Genomic DNA, 12,961 nt, shown 5'->3' with positions numbered 1-12,961 from the left:
ATTAATTGCTCTGTTGTTTTAGTTTTCTTTTTTTCTCGCCTCTATGCTTCGCAAAACTTGATGCTAACTTGACAACACTGCGGTTGAAGTTTTCGTAAACTACGGTTGTAAATTTATGCAAAATCCAGATTCCTTCACCCTTCAGTCGTGAAGGATGTTTGCTCGCCGTGACTGTGACTGGTGACTGGTAGATAGCACTAATTTAAGTGCTTTTTTTACGGCATCACGAACAAGCCTGCGAGCCTGCGCTATTTGTGGTACAAACATTGCACAGCATAATTAATGCACAAGAGCCCCGTTAACTACTCGCGTTAAAGCTCGCATTCTCTCTCGACGCCGTCACGTTGAACCTTATGAAGACGAAGCGGCCGTTTCCTTCGTGGAAGGCGACAGTGGTTAGGCTAATTTCGTTTAGCTTTATTATTATTATTATTCAATGCTTTCAGCCGGCTAGGTAGGTGGATACATCCCGATCTTCTCCCACAAGCTTCTTTGAATCCTTCGTCGGAGTATTCGCAACGGGCCTGCAGTACTGGACCTTAACAAAAAACACTTCATACTGTGGGAGCAAAAAAAGGCGAATATATCGTTGACGATTTTTCGCAACCTTTGGGTCCAGAGTAATTACGAATAGCTGATGCATAGGAATTTGCTCCCTTCCTATCATGCAGACTCCACGGTCAACAGGAGAACATCCTTCGCTGTTCAAATATATCATAAAGAAGCCATTGATTATCCAAGACATGGAAGGTTGTGCTAAAATTATACGCCATTTATTTCCATCGTCGTCTGTTATCAACTTTTTTGAGATCCGTTTCATTAGAGCAGTTCAATCGATCGCGATACATCAACCGCGAATTTCAAACGATTTTATGACTCAATCGTATTTTATCCCTCTCGTCACGACCGATTAAGAGCCGCCCTATCATTCGATCGGAAGGAAAATTACCCGTTTAATCGCTGTCTGCGTTTTATGCCTGCGTGGGGATGAAAATAAATTACCGTTTTTGGTTGGTTATTTTTTTAATCACTTTATTACATCAAGTATGTACCACTTTTATCGAACATTGCCGATTGTCGATGCTATAAACTATACGTAGATACGCACATAACGTCTAGCTATCTAGCGCCATTTGATGAATAAAATTAAACAATACGTTCGTGGACGGAAGAGTTCTAAATGAGATTATTCGTTGCTCCCGAGAGGCTGTGGCCCATCTGGTTGCTAAATACAGCGATCGGTTAGCAAACTAAATTCAGGACACCAGCCATAATCTAAAGTAAAAAAATTAGATGACGAATATGCTTAACAAACACAAACAATACTCGAGTTACCGGACGGATAGCGTTCGCTTCGTGTCATTCTAAAACGGAGTGAGACAATAAGATTTTAAACCTAAGCCGGAAACGCTGTATGAATATAATCGAGGGCAGCGCTGGTCGGTAGATCTAGTGCGATCGTGTACCCTAAATAAGTTTTCGTTCATGTGTTACATGGAGGCACTGTTTTTTGCGCTAATCAAATACTTCAAGGCCACGTGCATTCGTGTATGATATTCTAAAATTCTGCTTTAAAATTCGCATTTGTTTCACAAAAAATATGTCCAATTGGTTCCAATTCAGTAAGGCAAGCAGGGACAGTCAGTCCCCTTCCAACGCTGTGTATAAAAAGCCAAAAGCGTTACGATTAATTATTCTCCATTATCGCGACACGGAGAGGTAGACAAAGATATGTTTGAATGAGTGCCGTGAACGAGGAATGAGGAGCCATTCGTAAGCCGTTCGATCTTTATATGTAGCCCCCACTGTGCAGGCTTCGGCTGGTGTGGTGGGACGGAGTGTAGCCCGGTTCGTGCATCTGCATTTGCATAACCAGGTTCTTGGCTTCGCGGCGCATTTCGTACGACTTGCGGGACTCCTTGTACAGCAACATTGCGGCCAGAGCAAGAATCATAAACGAAACCACGGCCAATTCGTACGACCACGATAGCACATTGAACTTCGGGTACATCAGCCAGTCGCGACGGTAAGCGTTTCCACCGAAGATGGCCACGGCCAGAAACATGAAGAATGCTACGGGAAAAAAGAAAGAGAAAGCTTTCATCAGTCTTCGGGTCTCGTCTAGTCATCACCCTCGGAGATCATTTACATGACGATGCGATGCCGGCGAAGGAGATGCTACTCAGCAGCCATTCGTAGCGCAGCACGAACTTCAGCGGCCATCTGATGATTTCACACGCCATAATTACCAGCGAACCGAAAGTAAACAGAAAGGAAACGGTCACAAATCCTTGTACCACCATTAGCCAGCCGGGCAGCAAATATTCTCGGATGACGTAGTACTCCTGCAACGGAACGCAACAGGGGCAATTAGACACGCTCCAGACATCATTAGCGACCGCGTCTGGGCGGCTTTCACACTCAGACGTACGTGGCTGAAGATGTGGTGGCAGCCGTTGAACTGCTTAGGAAACTGATAGTAAGGATAGGTGAATTCACGGAAGCAGTACTCCCAGAGCCCCATGTTTTTGAAGGTGCTGAAAGACTCCGGATACGACGCGATCCAGTAGGGCGAGCAAAAGCTCATCAGCAGAAACACAGCCGCAAGATACGAGAGCCCCGCTCCAAACACCAGCGCATCTAAAATGGACCAGACAACCGAAACAGGCGTGTTATTCGATGCATTTCGCACGTTGTGCCCATTCCAAAAGGGTGTGTTTCGTGCGTTTGTTTACTGTGTCACACCCGACACCGCAGCAATGTCACCAAAGGGGGCCAAAACGGGTTCACGGAGCGAACAAATTCCATCGCGCGATTTGTGCAACTTACTGGAGGCCTTCGGGTACTCGTTCTTTTCCACTGTCGAAGACATCGTGTCAACAAGGCACTGGGGAACAACGGGGAAAGATTTGTGGGCCTAAAAACTATCTCTAATCACATAAAACAGCACTTCCACTATCTCCCGTCGTCAGCGTTCAACAACTCCAGCAACGCACCGTCAAATTTGTGATGCAGGTGAGAAACTCCTCCCTTTCGAAGAATGTTCATCGCAAGTGTTCACTCACCTCTCAGCGCTGCCAACATTGCAGCGGTTAAACGTAAACAGTGAGAAGTTCATCCGAAGGAACTGTCACTCTGAACTGCGGCACCTGCGCGGAAGGGTGGAAAACAACAACCTGTTACTTTTCCTGCAAAACAATGCCCACAATAACCGTTGCCAGGGCATTACGTACGTAAACAAATTGTTATGTTTCTACGCCTTTTCCGATAGATTGCCTTGCCCTTGTCGACACGCATAAACATCGTGGCACAAGTCTATTAAAGGAATTCGCCCTTTGCACAAAGTTTGTGCATGGCTTAGCATAAAGAGCGAACAGAGAACGTCCGACGATTCTCGTAATAACTTTTATAAACATGTCATCAATTTGAATGATATAAGTAAACACGGCAAGCATTGAGTTCGATAAGTTTATTTTTCATTATGTTACCGCATAAAACTTCTCCATTCTGAACACATCTCTTTTCCGTACCTCACTAGCGACTTTGATTGTAAACTTGTTTTCTACCTTGTTTTTGAATGATTACTTTTTGCTAATAAGGCTGTAGTTTACCAAAGGGCACGGTTCCTTTCTTCCTTTTTCGTTGTAACTGGTACATCTAAATGTTCTTCTTTGTTCTTTCGGCGAACCTGTTTGCCGATTGATTAATTTAAATTTCGAGAAGATGCGCGTGTACTGTTCTATATTAACTAAGGCAGCCATTTGAGGTACGCACAGAGACCTTCCATCAGTTGATATGAAAGAGCAGAAAGAAAAATGACATGTAACACTTTTTGTCTGGAATGTTAAGGCCAATTTTGCATTAAAAAAACGTTCCCTCCTAACGTTCTGGCTAGTAAAATATTCGTTAAAAAGTTGTTATAGTAACACTAAAATGGACGGATAGAATTCCGATAGAGTTTTGTAACGTATCTGTAATGAGACAATTCTGCTTAAAACTATGCGAAGACGCAATGGACGGTCCCTACTTTGATTGAGATTGCTTAAAACGTAAACTAATCTTCTAGAAATGACAATCATTACATCCCTTACTGCGTTTTACTCGTCGAAGGCGCTGAGCAGGCGCCAGCAACAAAATTAAAATCCACTCATCCCGTTGTTAACTATTGTACTTCTTCCACTGGACGTACTCGTTTATGTGGTGGTGCGGTTCGATGGGATGGGAGACGAATGAAGTGTCCTGCGTAGCACGTCCAACTAATCAGTTGCATGTGTTTTTTTCTCTCGATCGTTCGATGTTGTGCTTGGAATGACGTACAAAATGTGCGATCGTACAAAATTGCTAGGGTAGCAACTTAGGCTTTCGATTCGCTGTCCATCTGGAACTGCGTCTGCGACTCCTTGAGCTGTCTCCGTTTGCGACCCTGCACGTGCGCTTCGGCGAAGAAGAGGGAAGACGTTACGCCGCACGCCACGACCCCGATGCAGGCGAGAATAAACGACCAGCCGAACCAATTGTTCGCATGCTCCGGCATCCATTTGTCCTTGTTACCGAAGCAGGCGAACACGACGACTCCGATGCTGCCGCATACCGCGGCCGCCAACGTGATGTAGCTGATTGCCTGCGTGCGTACAAAGTAGGCAGGGGATTAAAAGTGAGCCGAACAAAGTTACTTTCGCTGAGCGCGATCGCTTACTTTGATGAGTTTGACGAAGAACTTTTGATCCGGACCGGCGCAAAGGAAGTAAAGCAGCACCAAGACCATCGCCAGGATGACGGCTATGGCACAGAGGGTGTAGAAGAACTGTGTCGCCACCATGAACGCTAGAAACCGGCGAAAGAAAGTTTGAGTTCCATTAATAATCGATTACCACATTAGCAGTGCCGATGAGGGAAACGCTTGCTGCTGCGTTGCTTGTTGGCTTCGGGACTTAGCCGCGTAACGGTAAACTTTAAATTGATGGCTAAACTTGTTCGTGTGTTGTTTACTTGCGGAGATTTATAGTTCCTATCCTATATTTATCCTCCAAACAGAACATTGCTCTTCGAACACCAACCGACCCAAGCCCAACCGACCCAAGCCCAAGCCGACCCAACCTGTGCGTTAAAAGCTTTCTTTTCGGAACCACTGAACCAGCAAAACTTCTCTCACCAACCAGAATCGTTCGTGCGATCGCATAAAGGGCGATTCTAGTTTGCGTGTTTCACGGGCCAAGGGTTGGCCGTGCTTTGTACCCTTTATCGTGTCGTGTGATATGTCGTGGCGACCACCGTTCTCTTCGGTGCCTATGGGGGGTGGGAAAAAGATCGACTCCGGTGCCGCCTTTTCAATTGATTTCCATCCACGTTCCGTAATGACCAATGACTTTAAACGTACCCTAAACCGCACGCCAGAGGCCATATTTTCAGCGGCTGATTCATTCGACTGCCCTCCAACCAACCAACCATTAACGGAGATCTATGAATGGTCGTGTATTGTTCGTGCTGGCGTTAGGAGCGTGCCATGTTTATGTCGTGCGTGATGCATTATTTTATTTACCTTTGTCAAGCCGTTTCTCGCCTTGACACCTTTGCGACACCGCACTAGAGGCGCATATAATATTGTACACAGCATGGCATCCATTTTGTATGGAAATCCAAAAAAAATCTTATGTGCTGGAAGTTTGTTAGCCACACAATTCTTATTATTTATCTTGTAATTGGGTGGGTAACCGCCGTTGGCCATCGATGTCAACATTCGTTCGACCAGTAGCCACGCGGAACGGCTACAGTTAATTAACTCAATTAAAAGTCTCTCGCTCTCAATCGGCTACCACAAACACAGCATTCCTCATCCCGCGACACTCAGCAACTGGCCAGTGTCGCACGAAAGATAAACTGTGACACGCTCCAGTGTAGATGATTCACGATCTGCCGCAACCGGAACATGTTTACGGTTGCGCTCGACTCGACACTTCACTTTGAATACTTACGCGGGATGAGAAATCCTCGGATCTCGTCGTAACCGGTCGTGAACGGATCGTACACCCAGCGGCATCCGACGAAGAACCGGCGCTGGTAGTCATCGTTGACATCGGGCAGCGACCGGAAGCAGTGTGTCCACAGGCCCAGCCGATCCAGCTTGGCCCCGGTGATCCGGTAATCGCTCACCAGCCAGCTCGGCGTTGCAAACGCGACCAGCACCGTCACGAGCGCGATCACGAACACTCCGACGCCACAGTTTCCGGACAGCGATCGTCGCTTCATCGTGGCAATGTCGCTGTGGTCGGGTCGAGGAAAAGATTACAGTTTAAAAACTTGCGGAACGAGCAATGCGTGCGTTGTAGGGCATGCAAAGCAGCATCGAAGCGGTGATTAGCATTAAAACGCAAGGATTCCCCTTGCAGCAGGTGTATGCAGATGCGGGCGAGGAAACAGTTTGCAAATAATTGCGCACCCTCAGCAGGAGTGCAGAGCCGGCCGGCTTTCGTGCGGCACCGATTGTCCATTTAGCCTGCCCCGCCGTGTGCGCGGCTTTTCCGAGTGCATATCGTTCTGATTGTTGACGGTGAGAATGTTGTTCGTGCAAAGTTTGTTAGCAATCGATGCAGATACCCAACTTTTGCAACCCCCCCTCGGGGGTAACCTGTTGCCGGAAACGTTCGAGAACCATTCTAGACACCTGCGGGTCCCCCATACCCGGTGGACACAACAACATACCGTGCACCAATCACGTTTCCCACACACCGACTTGGCGAAGTGCCACCACTCGAGGAACTGAAACATGCAAACGAAACTATTCTACAAACATTCGCAACCTACGGTCGGGCCGTCCCCTCCGACGACCTGAGTTGGCCAACAACGGTATTCAATTAGCCGTATAATGGAAAGGGTTCTCCGCGAGTGGCGCCAATTCATTCACAGCCAAACCAAGTGCCGAGAGGATCTTGGGGATCGAATTTTGCCACACCTAACATGAAAGGTTTGGAAGAGCTGTGAAAATGACAACTGTTTTTGTGGATTTTTAGTATTGTATTTGAAATTTGGAATATTTTCTTGTGCGACTTATTCAAGACTCTATCGGCCACATGGATCCTTGTCGGGACACTTTTCCCCATCAATTAGCGAACGAAACGAAACGAACGAAAAACTTTTTAACCAAACCGGAAACCGAGCCCTGTCACGAACGCGTTAGTTAAGAAGCCTCATCATTGGTCTGCTTCACCTTGTGGTACAAAGTTCGCAAAAAGTGGCCACAAATTGTGTCGTTTAAGTGCCGTGTGGGGAAAAGAGGTGGCTCTAAGTTCGTGCTTCGCTAATGTGACCCCACGAAGCGGGTGAGCGCTATTTTCCTACGCTATTAAGCGGAAGTTGGCGGAAGGTGCTTTAGTAGCAACGATCATGCATAACGTGCCACGACGTATTGCAGTACTTAGAATGATGTGAGTGATGATGGATCGCGAACGGGGAATTATTGTTACATGATGTGTGATGGGTGTTAGGTGAAGCCTTACGGCTCGAAGGCCACTAAATAGGCGCCATGGATTTTGTCACCACAGTGAAGAACGGGTTTTGATGCTGGCATTTTCGGCCGCAGCGGTGGAAATCCGTCGCGTAATTACTCACAATGCAAGTACGTTTCGAATAGACGTGCGGGGCTGGACGGGTGGTTCCGGTCGTTGAGCGTCCGCTAAATCGTCAATGTCACAGAGTCAATCTAATGCCTAGCGTGTGCGTATCCTTGAAGATTTTTTCTCTTTCCTCGTCACTGCACCACGCGCAAAGAGACAAACGTCCGTCCGTCCGTCAGCATGTGAATCATATGGCGAAAGAAATATTGTTTGTTAGTGATACGAGATCCGGCCCGCCCGATATACCCGGGCAATGTCCCATTGTTTCCGAGTGGCGCCCCGCAATTAAGACGCTGACTGTGTGCCACCACGCGGGAACGACACGCGCACCACGTGGACGGGCACACATATTGTTCTCACTATTATGATGACCGCAAAACAATTTCACGTTGCCGCCGGTCCCCTACGGGCCCCCCGGTTTCCCTCAAATGACGGAGACCGCGAGATCGCGTAGCGATTAGCGTCTGTCGATTGTGCAATGCTTCGTTGCGCACGGGAACCCACGTGTGTCGGACACCTCCGACCACCGTTCTCCCGGGGGTCCGAACCGAAACGGTTGTCCGTTTAACCTACTTGTTGTCCCGAAGGACTCTGCCTGCCAAGGACACGCGCTGATCACGCGATCGGTTTTCTGTTCGGCGTATGTAGAGAATTGTTTCACTATTCGTTGTTGCATCGCGCCATCGCGCCACCGCGCGTAATATTGTGATAAATGACCACAGACGGCAATTAAAATATCCCTTTTCTCCTCGCATGCCAATTGCAGTTTTCTTTGAACCCACCGACATGAAGATTGCCGCAAAACCGTTCAACGGGAGCGCAGCATTGACGGCCGCCGCCCTGCAAACCATTCGATTCAGCTCGCCCAATCTGTACGAACTACGGCAGCTGGCTAAAGTGCTGCAGTATCCGCACCCGATAGCGGATATCCCGCTGGAGAAGTACGGCTCCGTGGAGGATCTACTGGCCGACATCAAACCGCTCGGAAGCTTCGTGTGCCATAGCATCGATCACGTGCTCGTAACGCTTGGTCTGCATGGAGTGGCCGTGTTCCGACGCTGCTCGGCATCCGTTCCGTTCTTCAACGTGCCGGACGGCAGTTATCGGATGCTTCGGACCACCGAGGACCAGCCCCCTCAGGCACGCTTCTATCCTGCCCGCCAGCTGCCGCTGCCGGTTGTGAACGTTTCCGGCGCAGGTGACAGTTTTACGAGTGGCTTCATCGTGTCGGCTATCGCGGGCCAACCCGAACCGGTGTGCATTAGCGTGGCACTCGAGGCTGCCAATTGCGCGCTGGCATCGCGTGGTGCCGTTGCCGAACGCTATTTCGACGCGACCCATCCTTGCTGGACGACCGGGAACGGAGCACCCTTCAGAGCGTTCTAGGAGCCCGTGCCACGAATGTAGGGCAAACAATCACGCCCTAAAGCCTGCAGCACCAGCACCAGACTGCGGGATCAATATATAATTTGCATCTATAAATTACGACCAACGGCGTTTGCTGGACCTTTTCGACGCGGCACCACCATCATTCTTCCATGAGTTCCTAGGGCGCCCAAAAGCTCCATATTCTACTGCGGGGTTTTACGACCACCGCAAGTGGAACTGTTTTTAAAATAATTTCTTTACGGATAACGGATCGGAATTTATCACCCAAGGGACCACTAAAAACAATACAAAAAAGGTGTGACTCTGCTCTTTTGAAACCAATACACAAACTACCTCAAAACAGTGTGGCAATCGCGAAGACACGCCGCCACACCGGAAGTTGGTTGTTTCCCAGTTCCCAGTAGTAGATAGTATCGAATGGGGACAATTTTTATCACACTACCGATAGCATAACCAACCAGGAGCAGTACAAAGCACCGTGTGGTGCGCTTTTTCAGCGTGAAACTAGAAAGGGGATTTCCCTATTCCTACTCACAAAAGACCAAGAAGCGTGTGCCGCCCCCGGGAACGTGGGGATGTTTTGAAAGTATGTAAATTTTAAGTAAATAAACTTTGTGTGCCAACAAAAATTCAGCCCAGGGACTGGTGGGCCCTCCAATTAGCTCACGGTAGAAGACAAACACTGTTTGTGTTTGACTCGGAACACATTGCAGCAGCATCACTCTCGCCAGATCTCGCCGAAACATATTGTGGACGGGGACGAATTAGGGTTTAGGGGCAGAGTTCCACAGTGACACAAGTCCATGCACTTTCCATGAGCCACTCGCTCAGTTTTGTTGGGGAACCCGGACGGGGAATAACCCGCATTGCCCAAGGTGGGTCCAACGGTGTGTTTACTGTTTCTCGCACTGAAAGCCATCACTTCTGTGTTTGCTGTACTTCGCCACCGACACTTTTGGGAGCCCCACCGCGACCATTTGCAGCTTGTTTTGTTTAGCACATTCCGCGGGTTGATCTCCGCTAATTAGCGCACACCGAACGGGTGCTGGGGGCTGTTGATAAAACAAACCTGGCCGTTTGGTTGCCCGAACCGTTACCACTCTTTCCCGCCCAGCTCTTGAGATACCGTAACGTGAAGCATCTCAAGTGTCCCCACTTTGCTGGCGAATAGCGGTCAGTGTCTGAAGCCCGCGTATGGTGCGCGTTTTCTGCAATGATCGTATCCCGATCGAGTGCGATCTTTACGATTGGCCCCCCGGCATCATCGGTTAGTCATCGCTCCGGTGACGTGTCTCGGCTAAACGTTTAGAGCTACGGGCCCCTCCCTCCGGGTGCTTGGCTCGACTGTCCATTGCATCTCTGGCGCTGTGATTACATCTTTGTCTGGAGGAGAGCTTAATTCGACCGTCGTCCTGCGTTTGGGTCAGCGGACGACAAAGAGTTGATGGTTTTTCCTCGAATGCTGTCTTCGCACTTCTTAGCACTCACACAAATCGTAACGTCTTCACGAGCAGTGCACCTTCTGCAGGGACCAAACTCATTAAACATCCATTTGAAACGCCATATTGGCCACCGCCCGCCACCACATTACCACCTCCACCGTCGCCATTCTCACAAGCAGCCGAGGCAAGCGCGAGTAATACAGAAGACAAACCCGATTTAGAAATATTCTATTGGTTTTTCGGTAGCAACAACCACCGCGCGCGTCGTTTGTGTTTCGTCTCCGCGCGACACTCCGTTGGTGTTGGTCTCCGAGCTCGGAACGCAACTATCGCACCTCACACGCCCTATCGGTGACTTGGCGTACGCACCACGGCGGAGGCACACCTTTGCGCTTCTCACGCACGGCACACGTTCCGCAGTTAAACGTCCCCAAAATCCCACACTATAATACACACGAACTCAACTGCTGGTTGGTAGGAAAACAATCGGCCACCATTCACCGCCCCTCCTCCGGTCAACACTTACACTGCTGTGGTCTTGGCGCGCCCAGATAGTAAATCCGAATTTTGTTGCATTACTTCGCCACACTGCGCGTGAGAATGAGAAGCTGGCTCTGGCTCTGGCTGGTGAACGCACTTTTGACCCGTCTGCGTGTGTGCGTGTGCCCGTCTTTGTGATGATGTATTTAACACACACACACACACCGGAAAAGCAAGCGAGGAGACGCCTTCTCACCGTGAGAAGCGTGAGACGATGAGCCGTGCGAGTGAATTTCGCTCATCGACGCAATCCGGTTCAAATTGCTATTTGTTGGACGTCGCACGACTCCTTACCCTTTTTCTTCACTGTTTCGAACGCACAACTCTGACGGAAACTCAATGCGACAGGATTTTATTAAAAGCTTTATTGTCGTTCTGTATCAAAATTCCGGTTCTGCTCGATTTGTAATACTTGCAGTAGGCGAAAACCACACCAAGTCTTTCGCATTTGTGAGGTGTGTTGTTTCACTATTGTTTCTGCTGCTCGACCACCAGAACGTTGTGCATATTTTATCATCGGTTCCGAAACGCACCGAATAGCTTCGTGTGCCCCCTAATGAGACGCTAATGTGCTTTTAATGAGCTATCGCTTCCAAATACAGCTACATTTCAAAATTCACTGCTGCTGGTATAGCTGGAGGAAATGTTTAATGCTAGTGGACGAAATTCGATTCTTTTTATCGTACAAAAGTTGCCCTACCTAATCGTTTCGAGTACTGATGTTATAGACGATCTAATGCTTACCGTTGCTTTTTGAAAAGCCTACGGTTTACGTCAATTGTATAAAAAGCAAACTTAATCTATTCTCCCGAACGGCAGATTTGTCGCCAGAGAGTTGGGATGGAATGAAAGGGGCGTGTTCGCGGCATCGTCTAGATATCCGTGTGACCTCCCTGATATTTGCGCTCATCCATCGTGTACGCCGCGGCCATTTCGGAGTTGGCAATGTTGTTCAAGCGCCTGTACGTGGCACGGCGCGCTTCGACGATAAACAGCACACCGGCCGGGAAGAGGGCAAACGTTCCGACAACGGCGAAAGCAAACGACCAGCCCATATCGTTATGCTCCCAGTTTGGCATCCAGTCACGGCTGTCGCCGTAGCAACCGAATGTCGCTACCGCGATCAGCCCGCAGAAAGCGGATAGCAACAGCACCGTTCCGTTGGTCAGTAGCAACATAATGTACCGGTCGTTGTCCCGAGAACAGGTCAAAAACATCGCCGTCATGATGACACCCATCAGCAGCAGGGTGAAACAGAGCGTGAAGAAGAACTGCACCGCAATGAAAAACCCCGGCAGGATGTAGTCGTGAATTATGTAGTACTCTTCCTCGAAGATCCACATGCAGCCATTGAACGGGTAATCGTACCATCGGTGTATGTCCTGGAAATTCTTGAGGCACAATTCCCACAATCCTACGGAGTAGACAAACGCCAAAGGCGGCCATAATTAGTCATTTCGAACATTTCGATCGCATTCGTCCATCAACATATTAGCATGCAATGTTTGTTTACACAGCCAGCAAACACACCGAACACGCCCGACAAACGTGCGCCACACACATTGCAAGCGTTGTGATGACACACCCCATACGCTGATGGACGAAGGGGGTGCTCCAATTGTGGGGCGTTTGGCCGCAGCACTTACCGAGATTCGTGAACTTGGGATGCGTGAGCTGGCCATCGGTCTTCAGCCAGTACGGCGAGCAAAAGGCAATGAGGATAAATATAAATGCAAATACCGTAAAACCGACCGCAAACCTTGCCGTCCTTGTGGCTGCGCCCATTTTGACGTTTGCGATGAGACTGACCAATTGAATTGCCTTTTTGGACGCTAAAGCTCAAAGCTGAAATTTCTAATGACAACCAACCGTCTGTCAAAAAGGAAAGCTTTCGCTGCAATCTTGCACAGTTAAACGAAAATTTAAAAACAATTCCATCTCATCTTTCTTATGATTGTTGAAGAACTTTCTCGATTGCTC

The 12,961-nt window shown here is 48.6% G+C and overlaps 3 protein-coding genes across 4 annotated transcripts; all 3 read right to left on the bottom strand.

The window, feature by feature from the left end:
* Positions 1–1,023: 1,023 nt before the first annotated feature.
* Positions 1,024–2,987, bottom strand: LOC128275051 (uncharacterized). The gene is made up of 4 exons (XM_053013427.1): positions 2,830–2,987; positions 2,432–2,640; positions 2,150–2,345; positions 1,024–2,073 (listed from the first exon to the last, which is right to left on the bottom strand). The coding sequence occupies exons 1-4, from the start codon at positions 2,870–2,872 to the stop codon at positions 1,790–1,792; spliced, it is 732 nt and encodes a 243-aa protein (XP_052869387.1). The 5' UTR covers positions 2,873–2,987; the 3' UTR covers positions 1,024–1,789.
* Positions 2,988–3,780: 793 nt separating this feature from the next.
* On the bottom strand, positions 3,781–11,031 carry LOC128275050 (uncharacterized). Of its 2 annotated transcripts, none has more exons than XM_053013425.1 (4): positions 10,968–11,031; positions 5,973–6,259; positions 4,697–4,824; positions 3,781–4,621 (listed from the first exon to the last, which is right to left on the bottom strand). In XM_053013425.1, the coding sequence occupies exons 1-4, from the start codon at positions 11,015–11,017 to the stop codon at positions 4,355–4,357; spliced, it is 732 nt and encodes a 243-aa protein (XP_052869385.1). In that variant the 5' UTR covers positions 11,018–11,031; the 3' UTR covers positions 3,781–4,354. The 2 variants fall into 2 exon arrangements, with proteins under 2 accessions (XP_052869385.1, XP_052869386.1); XM_053013426.1 differs by lacking the exon at positions 10,968–11,031 and adding an exon at positions 10,654–10,940.
* Positions 11,032–11,359: 328 nt separating this feature from the next.
* LOC128272656 (uncharacterized) lies at positions 11,360–12,766 on the bottom strand. Its single transcript, XM_053010513.1, has 2 exons — positions 12,628–12,766; positions 11,360–12,395 (listed from the first exon to the last, which is right to left on the bottom strand). The coding sequence occupies exons 1-2, from the start codon at positions 12,764–12,766 to the stop codon at positions 11,854–11,856; spliced, it is 681 nt and encodes a 226-aa protein (XP_052866473.1). The 3' UTR covers positions 11,360–11,853.
* Positions 12,767–12,961: the final 195 nt, after the last annotated feature.

This window comes from Anopheles cruzii, chromosome 3, assembly GCF_943734635.1.
Source record: "Anopheles cruzii chromosome 3, idAnoCruzAS_RS32_06, whole genome shotgun sequence".
NCBI lineage: Eukaryota > Metazoa > Arthropoda > Insecta > Diptera > Culicidae > Anopheles > Anopheles cruzii.
The sequence above is the reverse complement of the archived record's forward strand: the minus strand, read 5'-3'. Positions and strand labels throughout refer to the sequence as shown.

Coding starts and splice junctions, on each gene's coding strand:
- LOC128275051 (XM_053013427.1), bottom strand. CDS start 2,872: ATGTCTTCGACAGTGGAAAAGAACGAGTACCCGAAGGCCTCCA. Junction 2,346..2,431: donor GCCACCACATCTTCAGCCAC/GTACGTCTGAGT, acceptor GTTCCGTTGCAG/GAGTACTACGTCATCCGAGA. Junction 2,074..2,149: donor CGCCGGCATCGCATCGTCAT/GTAAATGATCTC, acceptor TTTTTCCCGTAG/CATTCTTCATGTTTCTGGCC.
- LOC128275050 (XM_053013425.1), bottom strand. CDS start 11,017: ATGCAACAAAATTCGGATTTACTATCTGGGCGCGCCAAGACCACAGCA. Junction 6,260..10,967: donor CGCGCCAAGACCACAGCAGT/GTAAGTGTTGAC, acceptor ACCCGACCACAG/CGACATTGCCACGATGAAGC. Junction 4,825..5,972: donor CCGAGGATTTCTCATCCCGC/GTAAGTATTCAA, acceptor GCCGGTTTCTAG/CGTTCATGGTGGCGACACAG.
- LOC128272656 (XM_053010513.1), bottom strand. CDS start 12,766: ATGGGCGCAGCCACAAGGACGGCAAGGTTTGCGGTCGGTTTTACGGTA. Junction 12,396..12,627: donor TCCCAAGTTCACGAATCTCG/GTAAGTGCTGCG, acceptor TCTACTCCGTAG/GATTGTGGGAATTGTGCCTC.